This window comes from Elephantulus edwardii, unplaced genomic scaffold (genome assembly GCF_000299155.1).
Source record: "Elephantulus edwardii isolate Elephantulus edwardi_28Jun2011 unplaced genomic scaffold, EleEdw1.0 scaffold00152, whole genome shotgun sequence".
In the NCBI taxonomy this organism is placed as follows: domain Eukaryota; kingdom Metazoa; phylum Chordata; class Mammalia; order Macroscelidea; family Macroscelididae; genus Elephantulus; species Elephantulus edwardii.
The window spans coordinates 4,524,877-4,550,679 of record NW_006399902.1 but is presented as its reverse complement, the minus strand read 5'-3'; the positions used below and the strand labels follow the sequence as shown (position 1 = coordinate 4,550,679).

Genomic DNA, 25,803 nt, shown 5'->3' with positions numbered 1-25,803 from the left:
TAAATAAGAGAACCGTTTGATTTGTGTTCATGTAAAAAACTTCACAGTAATAGTTCCCTGGCCTCTGGCTTTTGGGGGGACTTAATAAGTGGAGGGGAGCCCAGCAGGAGCTGAGAGTGAGGTCCAGGCACTTGTTTCTCACCTCATTACTACACTCTGTCCTTGAGTCACTTCTCTCCTGGTCCCCTGCAGGCCAGGGGGAGGCCAAACACTGCCACTGGCCCCAAATTCCTGCACTCCCTCTTGTGATTCCCCTTCACCCTGCTTTGTAATTACTCCTTTTGAAAAGAATCTGCTCAAATTCTCCTAATTAGAGTGTGCCATCTGCTTCCTGTTGGGATTCTGACTGATGCGGGCTGGCATGGTGATTTGAAAGTCTTTCATTCTGAGTGCCTTTAGGCAAGTGTGTACTCTCCCATACATGCTGGACATAGACTCCCCACTCCCGAGTCCCTGACATGCCTGATTACTCTTGCATCCGCCTTATTTCCAGCCCCAGGCTAAGAGGTCCCACCAAATCCAGGTCACCAGAATGCCATCTGCCATGGTCAATCCTAACAGCCCTGTGTCAATCTCAGTGCCAGGCCCAGCTTCACCACTGGTTGCTTGGCCAGGGCTGCCTCTCCTCGGACAGGTCTCAACACCTCAGGATTATGGGGTCTCATCTTTGATTGTGGGCAGTTTATTTCTTGAGATGGGTCAGTCCTTTCACTGTGGGGTCTGCCATCTTCTGCAGGACCTACAGTCAGCCCTGCCCCTGAAGGCAGCTTCACACATCCCTTCTAGGATCTATTGTCAATATGTGCTGTTGTGTCAACTATGATTCATTACTACCTTATAAGCAATATGGCCCTGAACCCTGTACCACTCTGAGCCAAACTCAACCATCTCCAACATACTGCCACAGTCACTGTGCCAATCCATCTCATCCAGGGTCTTCCTCTCCTGCACTCTCCCTCCACCCTACCAGGCACGATGTCCTTCTCCAAGGACCGGTCCCTCCTGGCTACGTACCCAAAGAATGTTAGAAGGAGCTTCAAAATCTTTGCCTCCAAGGAACAACTTTGTTTGACCCTCTCCAGGACATATCTATTTGTTCTCTTGGCAATCCATGGTATGTATGTTCAATACTATTCCCAAGCATCACAACTCAAAGACATCAATTCTTCGATGCCTTCTCTCATTGTCATCCTTAGTCATTGTCCAGCTCTCAGATGCATAGCAAGCAATTGAGAAGACCATGGTCTGGATCAGGCACCTTAGTCTCTAGACTTACTTTGTTGCTCTTTAGCACTCTGGAGAGGTGTCTGACAGCAGACTTTCCTAAAGCAACTCACCTTTTGATTTCCTGAGTGCTGATGCCAAGAATGTTGATTGTCGATCCAACTAAGATTAAATTGTTAACCACATCTATCTTTTCTCCATCTATTGGTGGTGAGAACCTTTGTTTTCTTGGTGTTGAGATCCATCAAGTACCAATTTCATTTACGGCCACATTCTTAGGGATATTCCCTGATCTAGGCCTGCTTCCCTTACAGAGACACAGGAGTTCCCCTTTAATGGATGGAGAAACTATATCTCAGAGTGGAAATTGAGTTTTCAGAAGGAAGAATGCACGTGAAAGCTGCTGGAGAGTGGAATATGGAGAGAGAGAAGTCTGAGTGGAAGCGGAAGTAGAGGTCATTGATATGAGGTGAAGGAGACATCAAAAACCAAGCTCTGACTCTCTCCCAGACAGACAGAGGCATGATCTGCTGAGGGGTGTCCAGTGAGACCTAACAGCATGCCCAAAGTATGTGAGATGAAGTTTCACCATCCTGGCTTCGAGTTTATGTCGTTACAAACCATCAAGCTGAAACCAACTCATTACTGAACCTCCAGCAGATTTCCAGAGACAGTAAATTTCACTGTCCATCTTTATCTTGTGGAGCAGCTAGTGAATTCAAACTATGTGCCTTTGGGTTGGCAATGTGATGCCTTAATTCCCAGCAGCCTCTCAGATTCTCCGTTTCTTTTCTGTGAAGACGTGAGGTGTGGATCCAGCCACCAGGGGGCACTGCTGCCGAGGTTGACACAACCTCCAGATGAAAACAGCTGTTGTCCATTTTTTTCAGTTCTGATTAATGATCACCCTCCATCTGGTTTCTGAGGCTGTATATCTTAACTGTACGCAAACTGCTTCACCTTTATCCTGGGAGCTGATGGGTTCAAACTGTCAACCTTCCAGGCTCAAGATTTAATCTTCAATGTCATCAGAATACAACCTTAGGGTCCTGACACATGACGTTCTACCACTTCCTAGCTATATGTCCTTGGGAAAATGACTTACCCTTTCCCCACCCCTTAGCCTCAGTTTCCTGTGAAATGGAGATAATAACAGTTCTTACTTTTACCGGATATGGTACATGCATTAACTCTAAATGGCCACATTCTTCCTTCTAACAACTCAGTCCATCCTATGGTTAGGGATCATGCTATTGACTCACACACGCAAGCCGGGCACTGTCACGGAAGGTCTGCTCCATTGCAGCCTGTCTCACACCCTGGGAGGAGTGTGCTCATAAGTATTAGTGTCTACATCACAGAATTTTCACTAGTTGAGGAGCTTTAACAGAACAATCTCCAAGGACCCAGGGGGCAGTGTGTCATCAGGAAGAAGTTGAGGGTAGACTCAGAAACTCCCGAGACTGGAGTCAGATGCCTTGGGACTCCTTCCTCTTTTTATTTTCTTTCTTTTTTTACTATCACCATTGGGCTTGATCTAGGAATTCAGCAGCATCTAGTATGGGCTCTACCCAGCAGAAGAAGTCACATGCCTCATTGCTTCCCTGGGTGTCCAGCTTCCTATCTGTAACAGAGAGCTCATGGTTGTCTTTCATTTTTGTGGACATTATTTCTGCGATCTGCCCAGAATCCCTTCTTCCCACTGGAATTTCCTTTTTTTGGAATGGCTTTTCTTGTAGCAGATGAATTAGAAATCCTTCTCTGGTCTCTTAAATACAATTTTGAACTGTTATTGCTGTTGTTAGGAGCCATCGAGTCAAATACGACTCATAGCAATCCTGGAACAACAGATCTGAACCTTGACCTAGCCTGCTCCCGTGCTCACCACCTTCTCTGACGTGCTCGAGCTCACTGTTACAGTCAGTGTCAGCACGTTGAAGGTCTTCCTCTTGTTCTCTGACCTTTCATCTTTCCCATCACCATGTCTTTTTCCATGGACTGGCATCCACCTGGTAATACACCCTAAGTGTGTGAGACAAAGTGTCACTGCCCTTGCCTTCAATAAGAACTCTGGTGCTCCTGTCTTGAAGTGTTGTTGTTTACTGTTGAGGGACTGACCCCCGGGTGGGTTTTCAGAGGCAGTTAATTGCATGGGAGGAGATTGCCCATCCATCTCCCATGGGGCAGCTGGTGGATTTGAACCATGTGCCTTCAGAATTGCAGATTGACCGCGTGTCCTTCCTCATGGCAGTGTAGTTTGTAGAAGGGAAGGCATTAAAGAGAGCTGCAGAGAGACAAAGAGCAAGAGATGAGTCCTTGTAGTGTTTGGGCCCCTGGTTCCAGCTGGACCCAGAACCCTCCCCGCAGTTTGGAGATTTACTCCTCGTTTACATTCTAAAAGCAGTCTCACTGACTGGCATTGGCTTTCTAAAGATACCCTTCTTTATGGGGATGTGTGTAGGCTCTAATGAGCTAAAGTGTGTGAGGCACGCAGCCCAAGGCCCGGCCCATTGCAGGCTCGGTAGGCACAAATGCCTTTCCCTTAATGGGCACTCGGCAGAGATGGGGAGTTGGCAAGAAACCAGGAAGACGTGAGGCATCAGTATTCATGCAGCGATGTAACTGAGCAGCTCCTGGGAGACCAGAGTCAGGTGCCTTGGGACCCTGAGTAGCCCACAGGGGACCAGAATGAATGCCCAAGTAGAACATTTAGTAGATAGGAGAGGATGAGATTGAAAAACAAACAAAATCCTCTCTCATGTCCCATCCTTTTGTGGAACAAGAATCTATCAACAGGCATCCCCTCACACCAGGGCTATATGTGGAGTCACTGGAGGTTTAGAGGAAGGCTTTCGAGAGAAATAAATTGGATTTTGAATATCTCGAAGAGTTTTCCAGACAGGGAAAGTGCTAGGAAAGGGAAATTGGACTAGAGTCATTGTTATGTGTCACTTGTGATTCATAGTGACACTATGTACAATAACTCTATCTTGAAACCTGCTCTATCTTGAGCCAACTTCATTGTCTCTGACACACCTACCTCCACTACCCCAGTCAGTCACTGAGTCAATCCCTCTCATCCAGGGTCCTGGACTATCACTAGCAGTCTGCGTCTCCCCTCTTTTTTAAAATTTTGCATACAATGAGAGGTCACAGGGAACTCATTTTCCCATATGTTCATTTGTATATTGTGTTCCATGATATTGGGTGCACTTCCCACAGTAGGCCAGTGCTCTCCCATTTTCTGCACTGGGTTCTCCATTTTCATTTCCTGTTTTTTCCAACTCCTTCCTGACTTGGTTTTTGCTTTCAGCCAAATACTGTGCTTTTAAAAATATTTTATTAAAACTATTTTTTCTCCCTTCAAATGATGTCCTTTCGATCTTTCCAGTTGTTTGGAGGAACATGCACCTCTCAGCTGCAATGGGCCCGTTGTTTGGCTGAACAGTGGCTTCAGTTCCGGGCCAGAAGTGTGTCTTAGGGCCCTGGTCTCGGGGTTCCTCAAGTCTCTGTCAGCCTGGTAAACAAGCCTGACCTTTTAAAATGTGAATTTGTTGTTGTATCCTACACATCTCTATCACTCTGCCTGGGACCCTCTGTTATGGTTCTCGTGCCCTCTGCAATGGTAGCCGGGCACCATCTAGTTCTTCCCGTCTTGGGGTCTATAGGCTGTGGTTTGGACTGATCATGTCCTTAAACCTTTGGTTTTCTCCACTCTCCTTTGCTATCAATCTTAATCATTATCATTAACCTATCTAGGCTTTCATTCTCTTCTCTGTAAAATGAACATTTTACATAGAAAAAATTCTCATAAAACACTTAAAACATTGTGCCACGAGAAGCCTGTCTGTGGTTGAATACTCAGTAAACGTTTAGCTCATCACGAAATGTTTTTTTAAAAAACTGTTATCAAGCTCTATCTCTTTAAGATGATCATAACTGTTATCATTATCAAGTCTTTAATGTCTCAATTGAACATGATTTCTAGCCTTTGTCTTATGGAATCCTCCCACAAACCCATCAGCCAGTACCAGTTGGTTGAGTTGATTATTTTCGTGGTGACCCCATGAGTGCGGAGTTGTGCTCTGGAGGGTTTTCCACAGCTGATATTTTGGAAGAAGCTTGCCAGACCTTTCTTCTGAAGGGCCTCTGGATGGACTTTTACTTCCAACCTTCTGTTAGCATAAGGCATTAATTGTTTGCACCACTCAATGGCCCTCTACCAAGTAAGTGAGTGTTGTCACTCAGTTAAATATATAAATATAGGCTCTGAGTGCAGAAGCAATCTGTCCAAGATTATCCTTAAGCAATGCGGAACAGATGGAGCAGGGGTTCAAATCTAACTAGAAGAAGGACACTTGCCCTAGGACACAGCCAAGAGCAGGGTTTCTTTAGAGATATATTCCAAGATAGTAAACTGGTGTGGAGGAGGAGACAGTTGAGGTTTGTCTCATTCTTTTTATAACAACACATTCAGTAGCAACATTAGAGAATGAGGCAGCAGAGACACTGGTAGACGTTTTAAGGCACCTGCTACGTGTTCCCCAGAAGCCCACCCACAACCAGGTCCGGATCAGGCTAAAGAAAGGTCAATGGTCAGTGCTGGGTGGAGCTGGAGCCTGTAGACCCTGACTCGCCCACATCCCCACCCATCCCCATAGTTTCCGTTTAAGTTCCTTTTAGAAAATTCCAGCTTGACCAGGCCAAGACGGGGGTTTTTCCAGTGGGGCGGGAGTGGTGAGGGGGGTGAGTGGACAGCCTCCACTGTCCCTTTTCAGAGCTCCCCCTCCAGTCTTTGTCCCTAGGGCCCGAATGGCTCTGGCTTCTTGGGGACGGGTGGGCCCCTGACTGGGGGAGCTGGGCTCAGGACGTTCTGGCAAACAGGAAATGAGACAAAGGCAGCCGCTTATCAAGGCAACATGAATTCCTTTGAGGAGCTGTCCAGGGGACAAGGCAGGCCCAGAGGGGGCCCCTGTGACCCTATGCAGAGGACCTCCCCAGTGCCTGCCCTCAGGACCTCTGGTACCTCAGCCTTTCCTCATCAGCTGGAGGTAGGAGAGTGAGTCCCTCCTTAGTTCAAGATCCCCGTCTCAGGCACTGGCCTCAGATTCTCCCTCCTCCCCCTTCTGACTACTATTTGTGCCTGAGGAAATGGGACAGGCAGGAGGGGAGAGAATGGCCAGATTCACCTAGTCATTCCATAAACATAATGCTATCTATACAAGCATCCAATGTGGGTCTTGTTGTTGTTAGGTGCTGTCAAATAGAATATGACTCATAGTGACCCTGTGAACAACAGACCTGAACCCTGTCCTATCTTGATACACTTACTGCATCCATCTCAGTAGGGGAGTCTTCCTGTGTGGATCCTAGGACTCACTAATGAACTAGCCCAAGGAACTCCCTGTGTAATAGCAGAAGGAAGAAGGCACAAGAGAGCGGAAAGAACAAGGTGAGCTGGGCAGTGAATGGCTAACCCAAGCTGGGCGGGGCTGGGTGCTCCAGCTCCCTTGCACATCAGCAGGTACTGTCTGAATGCAGGAATTCTGGACTTGGCTAGAGGGGTGGGTGTGATGGAGAGCTGTTTGACCAGAGGAAACAGCATCTGCAAACATGCTTGGCGGCTCTTTTGGGGAGCAGACATGTGGAAGCAGCAGGGCTTTGAAGTCATCTGAACAAAAGGTGAAGAAGCTGGTAAAGAGGCTGGCTGGGCAGGTCATAATGGCCTTAGAAGCCAAGCTAAGGCCTGGGCTTATTTTGTTGGTATTGGAGTTTGGTAGAAGGGTGGGAAGAGGGTCTGGCCAGGGGTAGGGCAATGAGAGGGGCCCTCCGCTGGCTGGCTCGCAGAGGCTGATCTATGGAGACAGAGGCTGCCGTTCTGTGTGGGGCACTGGCGCCAGTTCTGCTGGGTGGTGGGTGCCCCTCGCCCCAGTGTCGCTGACTCAGCGTCTAGAAGTTGGTTCCCACAGCCTACTAGTCTCTGGAGGTCAAAGGCCATGCCATCTAGTCCTGCTTCCAAGTGGGTCAGTGCCCAGGGCCCTGACAATTAGGCCTGAACAGGGTGCAGAGATTTCAAGTTCACCCACCCCGTCAACTCCCCAGGCGCCTCAGTAGTCCTTTCTGTTGTCTAACTGCATCCCAGGGTCCCTAACTCAGGCCTGGCTTTCCTTTCCCAGAGACTCCAAGGCGCTGCAGTTATCAATACTTTGCTTTTATTTTAAAACAGTGAAAAGGAAAAAAAAAATAAATATCTTTTGGGAATAAAAGCAATGGGGTGGAGACTCCAGCGTGTCCTGGCTGCAGTAGTCCTGGGTGGGGGCGCGTGAGACCTGGGCTCGCCAGGCCCCTCTCCGTCCCCTCTGGGAGGTCTAGGGGCTCCACCAGCCTCGCCTGCCCGCGCTCCCAGGCGGGGCGCCGTGTCAGTAGAACTTGTGCACCAGGATTAGGCCACGGGCACTCGGTAGTGCCCCCACCGCAAGCTCTTCAGTCCGCTGCCCCTCCGCTAGGACCCCAGGCCGGCCTGGCATGGTGCCCACGGCCTCAGTGATGGTTCATGTCCTCCATGCCCACACGCCCCCAGACGCCCAGCACGAAACTCTCAATATCACACTCGTTGGAACCACGCACGATGCGGAAGTGGCCCCTCTCGCCCCAGGCTGGGCCCCACGAGTTCGCTGCCGTCTGGAGATGAGAAAAGAATGCAAAGAGAATGGCAAGAGGACTGGGGAAGAGGAAGCAGGAGAGAGAAATGAGGGAGGAGCCGGACGGGGAGGACAGGACTCACCCAGTATTTGAGTGTCCTTCCATCAGGCAGTGTCTCCTCTCCCCACCTGCACAGGGAGAACGAGCTGACACCTTGCTCTCAGGGACCCGGCCTTCCCACTCAGGCCCCTGCTACCCATGGCAATTTGATTGAGACCCTATGAGGCAGACAATGCTTTCCCTCCATCTCCACATCTGTAATGGGTACATCAGTGCACCCCTGGGAAGGCCACTGGAGGGGCTCAGCAGAGAGGAAGGGACCCAGGCCTGGGTCCTCCAGAAACGCACACACTGGGAGCTAGTTCTCTGAGACCCCACATATTTGCCTGACCACCTCCACTCTGTCCCCTGTTCTCTCCTGGGGAACTCAGAGAGGGATGGGTGCCATGGATGGAAAGGGGTGATGGAAAGGAGGTGGAAAGTGAGTGACTTAGACGCCAAACTCCCACAGCAAAGAGCTTTTTATTGGTTGGACAGTTGAAATCAATTAGTCTGACGTCTTCTGTTATGTCAGATGGGAAAATTGTACAGGTCATTCATTCAGAACCAGGCAGACTTCGGGACAAATGCTAAGATGGGGAAAGGCCAAGATTCCCCCAAATCTTTGTCAGTATTTCATGGGGTTTATTTTTATTTCAGTGTGCAAAGAAGAGCATCCCTGGTGGCACAGGGATTAAGCACTTGGCTACTAACCAAAAGGTTGGTGGTTTGAACCCACCGGCTGCTCCACAGGAGCCTGGAAACCCTATAGGACAATTTTAGTTCTATTCTGTACTATTCTCTACTGTAGGGTCACCAAATGAAGCCTCAATAAAACACAACTCATCGTCGCTAAGTTGGAACTGACGCCTAGAGATGCTCCAGCAGGTTCCTGGGTCAGTAAATCACTACCTGCTGGTGGGTTAGACCCAGGGCACCTTCGCGTGGACCAGGCCACCAGAGCTCCTTGCACGGTAGCTCTGAGTTGAAACTGCCTCAATGATATTGTGTTCTGGGGTATGAAGAGACAGTTCCTAGAAAACCCTGAAAAGCCCTCTACTCCAGCTGTGGCCCAAAGCGTGTCCCCCCCCCTTCCTTCTGAACCACAATTTCCTCCTCCTGCTACCTCCAGAACCCCTCCCCCCCAAGCCTCTCACCCTGTGATCTTGACCGAGTGGGTCCCGTGTCTGCGGTATCGCTCAGGGCGAGCACTGCTCACTGGCGTGTGGCTGTAGATGCCGCCCTGGTACAGGAAGAAGTCCTCATGCACCTCCATGAGTGCTGTGAACGCAGGCCGAAGTCAGAGCCCAGCCTGCCCACCAACGCAGGGGCCAAAGACCGGTCAAGGGACGCATGTTCATCTGTAAGGCTTCTTGGTACTAAAGTTCCAACTACCCCCTCCCAATGCTACACCTGAGGAGAGGCCATGCCCCTCCCCCATTCCTGATCCCCACTGGACTTGCTATCAGCACTGTATAGACCACGGTGCCTGATAGGCCCCATCTCAAGCAGGCAGAGCTTCTGGAGTCAGGCGATGGAGGAGGGTAGTTACCTTGGACTGGGCCATTCTCTATCAGCTCCTTCATGATCTCCTCCTCCTGGGGAGAGAAAAGATTCTTCAGGGACCCATAACCGACCCCATCACTCTCTTCCTTAGGGCCCTCACCCAAGTGCAGACTTACACTGGAGCCCAGGCGGTAGACAGGAGTGACCTGGTAGATGTCATTGCGATGGGCGTGGCCATTGGGGCAGCGGGAAGTGGCCTGGCGCTTGCCCCGACCCATAGCCCGGCTGTGCATCATGCAGCGGGGCGCGGGGTCTGCGTTGTTCCTGTCATGGCCTGAGAATGGGTAGCAGTGGTCAGATACAACCCTGGAGGGGCAGCAGGAGGGAGCAAGAGCAGAGTGAGCACGGCTCGGCCTGGGCACAGCATCCCGAGGACCCCCAGCCTCCAGCCTTCTGCTCCCGCCTGCTCACCCTCGACGTCGGAGGAACCACCAGGCGCCATCCAGACGCCCTCCTTGGCAGCCCTGCTGATTGTGGGTATCACAAGACAGCAGGTTCTGGGGTGACAGGATGGGCGTCATGTGTCCCAGAGAATGGATTGAGACTCGATCTGATGCCACAGCTGGTTGCGGGGGAAGACAGAGGTGCTGTCAGGTCAGGGGGCTCAGGTCCCACCCCTCCCCGCCCACGTCGCCAGCCCTGCTCCAGGCGCACCTGCGGTGGAGAAGGCCCAGGAACCCGCACAGTTGCCCTGGTCCAGTGGCTCATGGATGAGGTTGGGCCACTTCTTGGAGGCCTCGAAGGCTGTGGGCAGTACCTCCCCTGGCCCCAGCACTGTCTGCAAAGCGAAGGTGACTCCATGTGCCTTCTGCTTTTGCCCTAGCCTGTCCCTCACGGGCCCTTGGTGTTGGGGGACCACCAAGAACTGAGGGGCTGCCTTGGTTTGCTCGAGTCCTGCTGCTGCTGAGGAGCTGGTTCTCCTTTTAAGTCAGACTTAGGGCAAGAACTGACTAGCACCGGTGCCAGGTGGAGGCTGGCTAATCCCGTTAGGGATGGAGCCAAGAGGAGGGACGGAGCTAGGCCAGAGTCACCTAGCTTTCCCATTGTCAGCCCCTGCCTCTTTCCTTCCCTGTCCCTTCAGATCTGTCACATCCTCCTTCCCACTAGGACCTTGGGCTTCAGGCCGAGGCCCCAAAGGGCAAGGGAGGGAAGAAGCAGAAGGGTCCCGTGACTAGGCAGACTGCCAACGAAAACAGCAGGAGGCAGAAAATAGCAAGAGGTCCAGGGGAGTAAAGGCAGGGCGGGATCTGTCACCCCCATCTTGGGCTGAGATCCCTTTGCAAGACTGCCACTCATGCCATCCTCACCTCCTCACTGCCTGACTGAAAGACAAGACCTCCCAACATGTGTCCCAGGCCCATCCTGCTGAAGCCCCCTTCCCCACCCTTTGGCTGTTCAGAATTTGTTCCATCTCTCTCTCCAGAGTGTTCCAGAAGCCCCCTTGCTCCCTTGGGGTCCTCCTGAGTCAGCATTTGTTCACAAGAATTGCTGCTGGGGGAGTAGCTGTCGCTCCCTTCCTAAAATATCAAAATGACCTCCTGTCCTCTTGGGCCCTGACCCAGGCATTCTGGGAGCGACAACATTTTTCCCAGGCTAGGGAAGCCAGGGAGGGACTGGTGCTGGAGCCGCAAAACGGAGTCCAAACACCAATTCCTCCAGTGCAGCACAGCTTAACCATATGCAGGAAAGAATGGCCAAAGAAGGGGCATGTCTTGCTCAGCGACACCCTCTCTGTTGGTAGGGGACAGGTTGAGGGCGCGGGTCCCTGAGATCCTAGGCCATGGGAAGATGGCAGGTTTGTGGGCAAAGGTGGACTCACGTGAATCTCGTTCATGTTCATGACAGAGGAAGACGGGCGGACAGTGCCCAGGCGGTAGAGAATGCCCTCATTCAGGGTCATGCCCCAGAAGGCACTGTGGTTCCCAGCGCGCCACCTGGAGGACAGAGGATGGAAGAGGTTACAGACCTGGCAGGGCTGGGGGTCTTGAGGGGCATGGCTGTGTGGGTGAGAGAGATGCATGCTGGCTAAGTCTAGCCAAAGCACCTTCAACTCAACACCGATTCTTTACAACATCATGTGTGCCAGCTAGTAACCCAAAAGGTTTTAATGGTGATGACCTTTCAGAAGCAGATGGCCAGACCTTTATTCTTTTACACCCCTGGGTGGATTTGAACCACTAACTTTTGGATTATTAGCTGATATGTGCCCAGGAATGCATCTTGGGGGGGGGGGAGAGAGAGAGAATATGAATGTGTGCTTATGTGTGGTGTGCATATGGTGTTGTTACTATGTACCATCAAATTGTAAACTGACCCTCCAGTGGGTTTTCAGAGGCAGTAAATTGCACAAGAGATTGCCTTTATTTCTACCACAGAACAACAGGTGGGCTCAAACCATGTGCCTTCAGGTTGGCAGAACAGCTCCTTAACACTAAGCCACCAGAGTTCCCTGGTGTACATGTATGCACACCCATATGTATGTGTCCCGCGCTCTCACCCATAGTTGCCATTGTTGATGGCATTGATCATGTCTTGGTCCACTAGGCATGGTTCCTGGTCACACTCCCACTGTTCTTCTTTCTGGCAGGTACTGGTGAGAGACAGAGGGAAGGAAGGGGTTAACAAGGCCTGAGGACCTTCTGAAGGGAAGAGAGCTCAGAGGTCAACATGGGCCTATGATTCTGGATCGGGGTTTATGGGAGAATCCCTTGATGATTCCATCCAGCCTTGTGGCTTTCAATGTCAACTGCACTCTGATCATTCTGGAGTTTCCATCTACTGCCTGGACCTCTGTCTAAACTCTGGATCCAAGGATCTTGTCACTCCTATAGCTACTGGGTATTTAACAACAGGTCAGACAACACGTCCCAAACTGGATGCGTCCTCTCCTCCTTCCCGACCCTGGTTCTCCCACAGCCCTAGAACTTTGCAACTCCATCCCTCCCAGTTTCAGGCAGAAACCTGGAGATCAGCCTAGATGCTTCCCTTCTCTCGTGAAAATTCAGTTCATCTGCAAATTCCATTGACTCTGCCTTAGGAACACATCTAGAATGTGAGCCCCCTCTCAAATCCTCCTGCAGCCATGGTCCAACCACCTCTCACCCGGATTACTGCTGGAGCCTCCTCATGCTTCTGTGATGGTCCCCACCCACTTCAGAATATTTTTAACACAGGGTGACCCTGTTGAACCTAAGTCATATCACCTCATTCTTCTGCCTACAATGTTCACTAACTTTGCATTGCAGAGTCAGAGCCAAAGTCATTCCCATGATAGACTGGCCTAGTGTAATCTCTACTTTCCCTCCTCATCTCAGGTTCCAGCAGCTCTAAGCACACACACACACCTGTTGTGTTACTGCCCCAGGGCCTTTGATAGTCTCTTTCTTCCATGTCTGGATGGCTCATTCAAAGGGCACCTTTCTGAAAGGCCTGCTCTAGACACCTTATCTTAAACTTTGATCTCCCCCACACTTCCTATCTCCCTTCTCTGTTTTTCTTTCTTTTGTATCACTTTCTCATAGACTCTTAAGTTTCTTAAGGGCATGCATTTTTTGTTTGTTTGTTTGTTTAGAGAAAGAGGAAGACCTTCAATAAGATGGATTGATATAGTGACTGTAATAATGGCCTTGAGCAAATAAGAGATTATGAGTGCAAGATGGAATAAGGTTCAGACCTGTTGTTCACAGGGCCTCTATAACCTATAGTGGACTCAGTGGCACCTGACAACAGCAGAAAACAAAACCCAACACTATCCCCCCCCCAAATAATAAACCAATCAAACAAAACCAAACATATCAACCAAAATCATAATCATTAAATTGATTCCAACTCATAGGATTCTATAGGACCGAACAGAACTGCCTCTCTCAGAGTTTCCAAGGCTACAAATCTACAGGGAAGTGGACTGCCAAGTCTTTCTCCTGTAGAGTGGCTGGTGGGTCCAAGCCAGTAACTTTCTGTTAGCTGTTGAGTGTTAACCATTGTACCATCATGGTTCCCAATCAGAACCTAGCACACAGTACATACATACATATATATTTAGAGAGAGTTTGTTAACAATCTCAGCTTCTTCAGCTTCACAATCAACCTATTGGCAATAGCAGTCAGGAAATCAAAAGACAAATTGCATTGGGGAAGTCTGCTGTCAGGATTCTCTCAAAAATGCTAAAATGCAATGATGTCAGTCTAGAGACTAAGGTGCACCTGATTCAGGTCATGGTCTTCGCTATGACTTGCTATGCATCAGAGAGCTTGACAATGACTAAGAATGATAGAAGAATCAATGCCTTTGCATTATGGTGCTGAAAAGAGTATTATTGAACATACCATGGACTGCCAAGAGAACAAATAGAGGAGAGGGTGAAACCAGACTACTCCTTGGAGGCAAGGATTTTGAAATTCCATCTCACATACTTTGGAGATGGATATCATGCTGGGAAAGTGGAGGGACAGAGGAAGAACCTGGGTGAGATGGCCTGACATAGTGACTCAGGTTATGGGGAGAGGTGTGTGTCAGAGCAAGAGAGAGAAAGTCTGTCGTTTCTTTCCTAGTGCTTCTGGGTGGGCTCAAACCTCTAACCTTTCACTTAGCAGCTGAGTGAGCAATTGAGTGATTTAACTGTTTATCCCACACAGAGGATCCTAGCATATAATCAAAACCCCAAACCATTGCCATCAAGTCAACTCTGATTCCTCATGACTTTGTAGGGTTTCCAAAGTGATTAGTTTCTATAAATGCAGACTAGTTAACTCTTCTCTCTCCTGAGGAGTCACTGGTGGGTTTGAACCACTGAATTTTTTGTTAGAAGCCAACCACTTTAGTCATTGTACCACAAGGTCCTTATTATAGAGTTAAAAAACACATAATAGGCATCCAGTAAATAAAAGAAGACTCCTCACAGGATGCCTTGGCATAGTGATGGCAACAACAGGCTTCAGCAGTGCAGAAATTGTAAGGATGACGTATGATTAGGCTGCATCGCATACTCTCATACACGGAGTTGCATTGAGTCAAAGCTAGCCCACGGGCACACAACAACAACAATACATGTTTGTTGAATGAAGGCCCGATTGAGGCAGCATAGTGACATGATGATAGAGACGGGTTGGGTCTTGGAATGAGAATCTTGGGTTTCACTCCTAGTTGGCAAGTTGTGTGAATGCTCTCTGCCTCAGTGTCCTTGCTAATAACATGAGGACAAGAATACCACAAAGAATTAACAAAGAATACCACAATGCTTAAAGGATTTGCCTGCCACCTGAAAGTTTGGCGGTCTGAACCTACCAGCTACTTCTCGGGAGAAATATGTGCCAACCTGCTTCTGTAAAAGACCGGGAAACCCTCTGGGCATCCTACTCCTACTCTGTTCTGTGGAGTTGCTATAACTCAGAACAGCCATGGGAATGAAGTGAGATGCGGCTTGCACAGCATGCGGCACCAGGCTGGCCCATCCTAAATCCCTGAGCATTATTATCTATTATTATTGTTCTAGTGACAAGAACCCTCAATCCCTCTTGCTCTTTTGAATTTAAGACTTACATCCAACTGGCCTCCTTAACAGCTCCTCAAGGAGTACAAAAAGCATCTCAAACTTAAAAATGGCCAAAGCCACCTTTCCCCAGGCTGCCTCTGCTTGTGTCCTCAACTGAGGAACCAGCACCCAATCCACCACGATTCCAAGAGGGGCCCCTGATGCTTGCCTTAGTCTCACGTAACAAGTCCATCAGCTCATCTTGTGGGCGACACATTAACAGACGTTCTCGCCTCTCCACTGCTGCCCCTGTCACCCCTCACCTGGACCACAGCCACGGGATCCCAACCCAGCCTCCTACTAACCTCTTCCAGACACTTTATAATCCATTTCTGAGCTATCCTGAAGCCAGAAAAATCTCTGAATATGTAAATCAGACCCTGTGTTCTCTCTGTGGCTTCCCATGACACTTGGGACAAAAAGAGAAAATTCTCCCCACAACTTTTGAGACCTGTGGGGTGTGGCTCAGGCCCTCCGTCAGGAGTTCTGGTCACACAGAGTTCAATCTCGTCTCCTGCCCACGCAGCTGTCCTCTCTGCACCACTGCTCTGGACTTCTCATCTCTCCACAGTTAGCACCTATGGCCCTTCTGCAGAGAAGTTTTTCTATGTCCAAATCCCTGTTGTCCTCTTCCCTTATAATTGTGCCCAAAGTCTTCAGGCCCATCTACCTCACAGTTACCCCGTCTGTTAGAGTAGAACCGCTCCATTGACTGTTCTTGGCTGTAATACCCGTTGCTGTTGTGTCAGTTCTAGCTCACGGTCACTACAAGTCGTGACTAGAGATTCATCTGTGGGTGTGGGTTCTTATTAGACTAGACGCTCCAGTAGTGCAGCCCAATCTGCATGCTCTATTTCTCCTGGATTAGCGCATAGTAGGCCTTCAATAAATAGCTGTTGGCTTAACAGTTGAATTCTAGGAATCCTATGATGCTTTTATGAGCTCATAACTCTGCTATTACAAATGCTAAACTGCCTCCTTCCAAGTCTGCCCGAGGCTCCCGCCTCTACTGTGTTGCCTTTTAAGGATCCTCGAGAGGAACCAAGCCCAGTATGGCTGGGTCTCCATCCCAGGAGCAGGCGGGGGCACTGGTCTCCCCTCCCCCATTGCACTCAGAAGCAGCTTCTCTCCCTAGGAGACCCTACACCCTCTAAGGTCCACAGACACCCCTCCATCCTGAGCTATCCTGGTGGGCTGGTCAGTTCTTTGCTGTCACCTCCTCCTTTGGTCCAGGGCTGCTAGAACAGGTCTAGACAGGGCTGATGGCAGCAGGTCCTAGCATTCCAGAGGGGCCCTCTGAAGCCAGGCCCGGGGAGTGCAGTGGGAGCGGGCCTTTAACCCATCGGTGTCCAGCGGTGTACTGTCAGGACCAGCAGAGTCACGCTGGCAGCCTCTGTCTTTCTGAACATGCACACACAGTTCACACACAACCACTCTGCACAAACACGCGCACATGCTCTCTCAGCCAGGCGTCCCCATTCTCACCGTGACCCAGGCACCCTCATCCCAGTGAGGCAATGGAAACAGCACATGCACATTCCATTCCAAAAAGTTTCCTTCTCCCTGGGGCCTCTCAGGGAGCAAGAGTGGGAGGGTCCAGGGTCTCCAGTATCTCTATGATGGCATTCAAGGCTCATTTCCTCACTTCCCACTTCTTGAGTCACTGGTGGGGGCAGTGAGGGTGCCCAAGGACCCTTCCTCCTTCTGCCTGTTCTGGCTGGCCTCAGACTGGAGGAAGGAGGGGGTCACATTCCAGGGAAGGCCCTGTGTGTAGGCTGGAGGGCAGCCAGCTCAGCCATCCCTGACCCTTGTCCAGCTCAGGGCAGTGGATGCTGCAGCTCGAGGTTTCCTTCCTGGCGCCCCCCCTCGTGGACTCTCCTGTGACAGCGGGAAGCACGGGGAGGGCCAGGGAATGACTCCTAGCTCAGGAGCAGCACTTGGGTGCCAAACACTCATGGCTGACCTCTCCTGGGGAATGCTGTCACACAAGTTGATGTGGCCACTGTTGGAATTCTCAAGTTACAGATTAAGAAACTGAGGCTTTGAAAAATGAAAGGACTTGTGGAGTGTCAAAAATGGAATTTAAACCAAGTTCTGCCTACCAGACAAGTCCCTTCCGCATCGCAAACACTCACCAGCGGTTACAGTTGTCCCAGTAGGTTCCCTGGATAGGGTACACACGACCCTCGTGCATGCATCCTGGTGGGGCAGATGAAAGACCAGAAGTGAGGTGCCAAGGCCTCAAAGGGTAGAAAAACCCCAACTCCTCTCTGCATTTTATCAGCCACCTCCCAAAGTCATCTATGTCACACAGATCCCCGGTCTACCCCAGTCAACCATCACTGAAACAAACACCAAACTAGAGTCTGAGCAACCTCTTCACACACCAACTGCTACTTGGGAAGTTCATCAGTGATTCTAACTTGGATCCCTCTTGCTTCACCTGTTTACTAGCCTCAATAATCTCTGCATTCTTTGCCACTGAAATGATGGTGGAGATGGGGAGACTGAGAGTCCTGGGAAAGTGGAGGCCCAGAAAGGGCAAGTGACTTCCCTAAAATAACACAGCACTTTGGGAAAATAACCAAGGTAAGACCCAGCCCAAAGACTATTGGAATTGCAAGAATGAATTCAAGTGATTCTCCTGCTGGGCAGAGACAAGTGCATGTAACTAATGGAGAAGGTTTGAGGGATTAGGGGATTTGACCTACCTCTCAGGGAGTGACCAACTCTCTCATGGGCAGAGTACCCTGAGCATAAGCAGAGGACTGGCTCAGATGACCCTGACTAACCTTGGTATTTTATCAGCCTGCTGGTGAGTCAGCAGGCGGGGCCAGCACCTCTATGTCCTGGTGACAAGACTGGGAGAAAGGGCAGGCAGGACTGGCCTGGGCCACAACCAAGGACTTTCTCCCAGTCTTCCTGGAGAGATTTCATTCGAGCACACGCAGAGTGTGGGCTAGGGTCCCTTTCAATGACTCTAAGCCTTTCCCAGGTATGTCTAGGTACCAGCCTGGTCCTGAACTTGTCTGAATCGCGGGCTGACAAAGCAACGCCCCCCCTTCTGGCAGTCTTGGTGCCTACCTTTGATGGGGGGGATAGGGGGCGGCACCCCCAAGCAGAAGTCCCAGAAGTCGGGGCAGCAGTCAGAGACAGTGCGGTTGCAGAAGAGGTCACAGTAACAGGTGGCGCCCAGGTAGGGCAGGGCGCACTCGTCAGCGCGGCCCCGACAGCACAAGTCGCGCTCCTCACAGTACCGCCCGCCCGCATCCCGGATGCCTCGCAGGTGCAGACCCGGCGCCAGCTCCCGGCGCCAACGACCCTGCCGGCTGCCCAGGGCCACCTCGCTGGCAGACAGCAGCAGCAGCCACAGTGGACATGGCCACATGGTGCCTTCTGGGCCTGGGGAAGGGCAGGTGTCAGGGGTGGCGGACACCCCAGGGCTCACTCCCAGCTTCCCGAGCCTGTGGGTCCGAGGGGGCTTGAGGAGCAAAGACGGGGACACAGGGTTGCCCACACTTCTCCCTGCTGATGTGCCCCTGGCAGGAGGAAGGGGTCACAGAGACAGGAATGGGGTCAGAAAGTGAAGCCCTTCCCCTCCCTGACCTTTCTAGAGAACTTTATGGCGGAAAAGATGGGGTGAGGGATTCTCAGGACTCCCCACCCAGCACCAACCCATCCATGAACCTAAGTTCACTCTTCCCTCCCTCCACCAGCATCCAGTCCTAATTGGGTCTGTGACTTTTCACCCCGAGTCTCGCCGCCTCTCCCTCCTGGTCTTTCCTGTCCTCTCTCTGGCCCCTTACGAGCCCGGTTAGGAGCCCCTGTCGTCCTGCCCTCTGTCTTGGCCCCTCTGCCCTCTGTCTTGGCCCCTCTGCATCTCTCTGTCCTTCTTTACACTTTTCCGTCTCTGAATAGGGGAGCGTCTCTACCTGGTGAGGGGTGTGGGCTGGGCTCCCGCTACCCACGTGCAGCCGCCGCCTCCTCCTCCTCCTCCTCCGCGTTGCAGGACCGAGCGACCGCGGCTCACAGTCAGTGAGGAGCGCGGGGCGGATCGCTTTTTGTACCGCCCCGCCCGCCGCCCGCCCCGTCGCCCGGCCTTTCCGCCTTGGGAAGGAGGAGCCGGCCCCCCTTTGCACCTGCATTAGCGCTGGCCCTGCCCCTGGGAGCTGGGACTAGTTAGAGAGGCGAGGAGCACCAAGCACCCGATTGCCCGCCACTGGGTCTCCCTCAGGAGGTGAAACTCCAACTGAAAGAAAAATGAGTGTGGTCAGACACAAGGAGGGACTTCCCAGTGGTTTGGTTTTTGATGGGTTTTTTTAACAGAAAAGCAGAGTAATGAATGGTAGAGGTGAATTTTGGACGTAAAGTTTTAAAATGCAGGCTGCAAAAATGTTGGCGATGGTGCAGGTAACCAAAAATCTTTAAGCTCCCTTCTGACCCCTCAAAAATATAACGTCACCCCCCCCCCTTCACAATGACCCCAGGCCTGGGACCATTCCTAACGACCTCAGTTCCCAAGAATGTCTGGAATTTGAAGAAGGAAGGTTTAGGATCTTGTGTGTGTGGCTTGAGGGCTGCTTCCTGGCCTGGCCCCATGTTTCAGGGCCTGTGACCCCCTCTCTGGGTTTGCTCTCCCGGTCCCTATGGGCACTCCACCAAGTACTCCTCTGCCTAATAACCCCGAGGGCATCCTGCTTGGCACCTGTCCTCCAAGGGCCCAGTGGAAGCACCCTGCCAGCTGGCACCCTCTTCAGAGCACCCCCATTCCCCGTCTGCAGGGCATAAACCCTTCCTTTGCCCAGGCCAGCCTGGGCCCCAAACAATGGGGCTTCTGTCCCGCCAAGCCCGCCATCACCTTTTACCTCCTCATTGTGAAATCCCCAAGTTGGGCCTGAGCCAGGAGACTTTTAATAGCAGAGAGGATGAGAGTGAAACTACACCTGGACAGACATTCCCTCCTGTCCTGTCCCCAAGCCCGAATCCATAAGCCGTGCCTGGAGGGAAAGCAGGAGGTAGTTCCTATGCCCGATCGCTGACCTCCTGCATCCCCTCCTCCCTGTGCCCAGCCTAGGGGGCATTCTCCGCTAGCCCTGAGGACAACAGGCATCTGTGGCTGGCTTACCCCCTGCCATGGGACACTGGATATGAGCCACCAAGGAAGTCCTGCCCTAGGGTGGGGGAGGGAGTGCAAGCTGAAGTCCTGGGATCCCCGCATTGGCACTGACACCCAGGGAGCAGTCCCATTTGTTTTCTGCAAAACCAGAAAGCTCTAGATAGGAAACTGAGGCCCAGAAGAGAAACATATCCAGGGCACAAGTTCCCTATCTACCACCACTCCACTCCCTTCCCAGTCACCCTTAGTCACTCACTACCGGTCTCAACAGGTTAGGAAGTCCCCTTTCCTATCTAATCACCATTCGTCTTGCTGCAAGGTGGTTTCTTCAGTATTGCTAAGGGCCGACATCCTCAGTGTGGGAAAAGGAGCCTGCTTTCAGAAGGACTTACGCCCAAGGTGCCCTCAGCTGTGGATCAGTATGGTTTGGGTCTAGGAACAGGGATTGAGAGCTGGCACAGCATCATCTGGCCTGTCCTTTGCTCAAAATTGTCCCCTATAAGGCTGGTTTAGGCATTTATGAATGTGAGTCTGTGAGATATATGTGTTTCTATGTACGTGTATGTGTATTTATCTGTGTACCCATGTCTGTGGAATGTTTCTGTGAGTGAGTGTGTGTGTGTGTGTGTGTGTGACGGTGTCTGTCTACCTGTTTCTATTTCAGTCTGCAGTAACAATGACGACGACCAAGAGAGAGCTACATTGGCCTAGTGGAAGGAAGCTGTGCTACCAAGCCGAAGGTGGGTGATTGTCATCTGTGGCCCTCGGCCAGGTTCTAGTTGTCTTCCTGTCAAACATTCTTCTAGGTGGTATAGCACTGGTCTGTGCGTTACTGTACAGAGGTAACTCGTGGTTGCTGTGATGCTGAAGCCTGTGACACTGATGTGCCAATCGTGGTAATGGGCACCCATGGTGGACAGTGGTGGCTGGAGCTTCCCGACTAAATCAAGCCTGGAAGCAGGAGCGGCATCCACTTCCAAAATGGCTTGCCTCTGGAAAATTTATGTACGAACAGTGCTCAGGCTGTTCGTTCATAGGGTCACTATGAGTCGTCTATGACTTGACGCCATTAAACAACAAACAACATGTGCCTATGTGCAGAAGAGAGGAAGGCCTTCAACCAGATGGGTTGACCTGGTGACTTTGGCAGTGAGTTGGGGAGTGTCAGAGATTGGCACAACATAGGACAAGACAGATCGGTTGTTTATAAGATAACTATGAAGTGAAAAAAAAAGATAACTATGAAGTGTACTCAACTTGACAGCCCCAACAGCAACAATAACAGTGTGCCTACCTATTTGTGTGTCTGTGTAGATGTTTGTCTCTGGGCTCCAGGTCTGTCTGCCAGTGTACTGGTTTTTGCCTGTACTTGTTCGCATGTCTATTGGCAAGTATGTCTGTGCATGTGTCTGTGTGGCTGTCCTTGTGTGTTCACCTGTTTCGGCCTATCTACTAGGTGTCTATATGTATGTGTAGATGTGTGTCCTTCTGGGTGTTTTACCTGTCGCCCCGTCCCTATGTGCCTGTGAATGCAGAGGAGGGAGGAACACAAGACAGGAGAACGGGAGAGTCGAGCCAAATGCCTTGGCTTGGAATCACTCCACCGGCGCTGAGCTGGCGTGGAACCAGTGGAATCTCGTGACTCAGAGAGTTCCTTGGACAAGGAGAGGAAAAGGGCAGGGCCGGGGAAGGGGGTTGGACACCTCACTTTCCTTTTCCATGACCCCTCCTTCCTGGTGACTCATTCTCTGTCACATTCTTGTACAGATTAGAGCTGTGTCCAACCAAGGGCCTGGGGTAGAAAATAGGTAAGAAGAACATCAGTAGAGAGGACTTACTCTCTGAGTCCTTCAGCTTTCCCAGAAGGTAGGTGACCTGGTCTCTTTGGTGGTTCTGTCTCATGACCCTGAGCAGCTGCTATTTTTCTCTAGACCTTGGTTTCCCCATTGAACCAGGTATTCTCTGGAGGTTCTTCTATCTCTGAGAGGCAAACCAGAGAGGGCTATTGACATTCCTAAATTCACACAGCCCCACTCCCTAAAAGTCTAGCAATCCCCCCCCCTTATAACTTTCACAGCTGCTTTAGGTCCTTAGAATGGGCTATTCTCCTCTGGAGACTAAGAAGGGCCTTCTGGGAAGAGAAAGACCCATTGTGCCTGACATGGGCCCACAGACTCTGCTTAACCCAGGTTCCTGGCTGAGCACCCACTCTTTGGAGCCAATTCTTGGATGCTTGGGTCCCAAAAAAGCATTCTAGTCAAAGCTGGGCTCCTTCGAGGCCTGCTGTGGTCATCTGGACACAGCCAGAGCTGGGGCAATGACACCCAGGATTTGGTCTGGGAGCTAGGCCAGGCTTAGTGCTGTAGCATGCTGGGCCATGTTCTGATATACTGTACTTCCTTGGAGCCTGTTGAGTTGTGTTGAAAAAAAGCATTGCGTGCAATGTGATAGAGGGAACGTTGCACGGTCATGGCGTGCTGGAGCTTGGGGCAGCTCTTGGAGCCACATGGAGTGCGCTGCACCCTGTCTTGACGTGCTATACTGTTTGATTTTCTCATACTTTTGAGATATATATGCTGACATTTACCATGTGCCAGGCTCTGTGCTGATGCCAAGTGTTCAGGGTTGTGCAAATAGATGCAGGCCCTGCTGTTGTGAAGTTTATAGTCTAATGGGAAGAGAGACACATAAATAAACAAATAGACATATCAATAACACATTACAAAATGTGAACTGTGAGGAGGATAAGAATCTGGCATTTGAGTTGGGACTAATAGGATGATCGGGGAGGTTTCAGAAGAGAGATGACATTTGAGCTGAGAATGGAGACATGGAGACAGCCATTTCCAAGAACTGGGAAAGGGTACTCCAGGAAGTTGACCAATGTGAGCAATGCCTTGAGGCCTGGCCCAGTGCAGCCTGTTTGAGGAACAAACCAGAGCATAGAGTGGTTTAGTGACCAAGATAGATATATGGTAAGAATCTGAGCTGCAATCCCAAAGGCACATGATTCGGATCCACCAGCTGCTTCATGGGTAAAGGATGGGCAATCTCCTCCCATGCTATTTACTGCCTCTAAAAACCCACTGGAGGGTCAACTATGGATTGATTCTGACTCCATGGTACACAACAACAATAAGAGAGAGAGCGAGAGCGAGAGCGAGAGCGAGAGCGAGAGAGAGAGAGAGAGAGAGAGAGAGAGAGAGAGAGAATAGGTCTTGGAGAAAATATAGTCAGATTGCTCCTTGGAGGCAAAGATGATAAAGCTTTGTCTCACATACTTTGGGCATGCTGCTAGGAGAGGCTATTCCTAGGAGAGGCTATTCCTTGGAGAGGGGCATCATGTTTGGAAAGATGGAGAGTTGGTCAAAGAGCGGAAGACTCTCAACCAGATGGATTGACACAGTGATTGCTGTAATGGGCTTGAGTATGTCAGAGATTGTGAGGATGGCACAGGATAGGACAGAGTTGTTGTTCATAGAGTCACTGGGGCTCATACCTGACTTGGAGGCGTCTATCAACAATAATATATACACAGAAGGATAAGCAGAGATTGAGAGGTGGGCTGGAGTCACATCTGATCAGGTTCTTGAATTGTTTTCTAAAGTCGCTGAGGAGATTTAAACATGATGGCGAAGGAATTAATTTCCATATTCAAAAGTCTCATCTGCCTGTTCTGTTAAGAGTGCATAACTACAGAGTAAAATTGGATGTGGAGGGGTAATGGAGTAAACCCAGCTAGAGCTGCTGACGCTTGAACTAAGGTTGTGACAACAGAGAGCAAGAGAAGTGACCCTGGTGGAGGCAGATTCTGGAGGTGAAATTGGTGGAATTTTCTGATAGTGGTGGATGAGAGAGAAGAGGCAGCATGAAAGCATCTGGGTTTCTAGTACAGGGGATTCAAGATGACTGGGAAGTCACTTCTTCCATCGAGAGGTGGAGACTCTTGCTCTTTTCTGGAGCAGGACAGGCTCTGTGACTGCTTTGACCAGGAGATTGACCAGTGCAGTTGAAGCGACCTATGCTAGTTTCTAACTCAGATGCAAGAAGATGGCTAAGGACAGAGCCTTGAGGCGCTTCCGTATTAGCTGTTTGGTGGACAGGAGGAAGTAGCGTAGGAGACTGAGCAGGACTGGGGAGGTGGGAGGAGAACCAGTGAGGGTGTCAGGAAGCCAGCAGAAGCAGATTGCAAAGAGGAACCTGTGCACCAATGTTCATGTCAGTACTTTTCTTAATAGGCAAGAGATGCACACGCCCAAATGCCTATCAACAGAAGAATAGAAAAACACAATGTGATATGTTCACACAACGCAATATTGTTTGGTTGCTGGTAGGTGCCGTTGAATTGATTCTGACTTTTAGCAACCCCATATGACAGAGTAGATCTGCCCCATAGGATCTTCTGGCTGTAAACGTCACGGTGCACCTGATGCAAGCCATGGCCTTTTCAATTGCTTCCTATACATCTGAAAGTGGACAATGAATAAGGAAGACCAAAGGAGAATTGATACCTTTAATCATGGTATTGGGGAAGAACACTGAACATAACGTGGACTGTCAAAAGAACAGGTAAGCCTGTCTTGGAGGAAGTATAAACAGGGCACTCCTTGGAGGAAGGATGGTGAAACATCACTTCACATACTTCGGACATGTGGACATGTTGTCAGGAGATGCCACCCCTTGGAAAAAGGCATTATGGTGGGAAAGGAGGAAGGTCAGTGGAAGAAGAAAACCTTTAGAGACAGAGAGCTGCCATGAGTGCAACAACGTGCTAAGGAAGGTTCTGGTCCGCTGTTCACAGCGTCGCTGTGAGCTGTAGATGGAGTCAACTTGCTGGCACCTAACGACAACAGTATTTACAGAAGCAAATCACCAGGTCTTTATCTTTTGGAATGATTGTCGTTGTTTGTTGTTATGTGCCGTTGGGTCGCCTGTAACTCATGACAAACCTATGTAAAACAGCCCTAAACCCTGCACCATCCCTTGCCAATCTCACTGTCTCTGACACACCTACCTCCATTACTCCAGTCACTGAATCAATTCACCTCATAGAGGGTCTTCCTCTCCTGCGCTGTCCCTCTACCCTGCCAAGCATGACGTCCTTCTCCAAGGACTGGTCCCTCCTTATAACATGTTCAAAGTGTGTCAGACGAAGCTTCAGAATCTTTGCTTCCAAGGAACAGCTTGGTTTGATGTGTCCAGTCTCCATACCTTTTCAACCTGTATGCTGAATAGATTATCCAGGAGGCTGGGCTCTCTGAGGAGGAATGTGGCTTCAGGATTGGTAGAAGATCTATCCACAATCTGCGTTATGCAGATGACACATCCCTGCTTGCTGAAACTGAAGAGGACCTGAAGTGCTTGCTGCAGAGGGTCAAGGACTGCAGCCTTCAGTTGTGAATTGAGGCTCAATGTCAAGAAGACAAAGATTCTCACCACTGGGCCAATTGGCAGCATCAGGATGGATGGTGAAGAGATCGAGATTGTTCACAGCTTTAGTTTGCATGGCTCCACAGTCAACACTCTTGGCACCTGCAACCAGGAAATTAAAAGATGTATTACAATGGGAAAGTCTGCTATTAGGGACCTCTCCAAAGTACTGAAGAGCATTGGTGTCTCTCTGGA

At 50.4% G+C, this 25,803-nt stretch overlaps 1 protein-coding gene across 2 annotated transcripts; it reads right to left on the bottom strand.

The window, feature by feature from the left end:
- Positions 1-7,764: 7,764 nt before the first annotated feature.
- TINAGL1 (tubulointerstitial nephritis antigen-like 1) lies at positions 7,765-18,459 on the bottom strand. 2 transcript variants are annotated; one of them, XM_006894945.1, is made up of 11 exons: positions 18,147-18,459; positions 17,198-17,261; positions 12,029-12,121; positions 11,351-11,465; positions 10,186-10,309; positions 9,943-10,093; positions 9,648-9,837; positions 9,518-9,563; positions 9,123-9,246; positions 8,009-8,054; positions 7,765-7,905 (listed from the first exon to the last, which is right to left on the bottom strand). In XM_006894945.1, exons 1-11 carry the CDS (start codon positions 18,448-18,450, stop codon positions 7,765-7,767), a joined length of 1,398 nt encoding a protein of 465 aa, XP_006895007.1. In that variant the 5' UTR covers positions 18,451-18,459. The 2 variants fall into 2 exon arrangements, with proteins under 2 accessions (XP_006895007.1, XP_006895008.1); XM_006894946.1 differs by lacking the exon at positions 12,029-12,121 and having other exon boundaries at positions 18,147-18,450.
- Between the last annotated feature and the right edge of the window lie 7,344 nt (positions 18,460-25,803).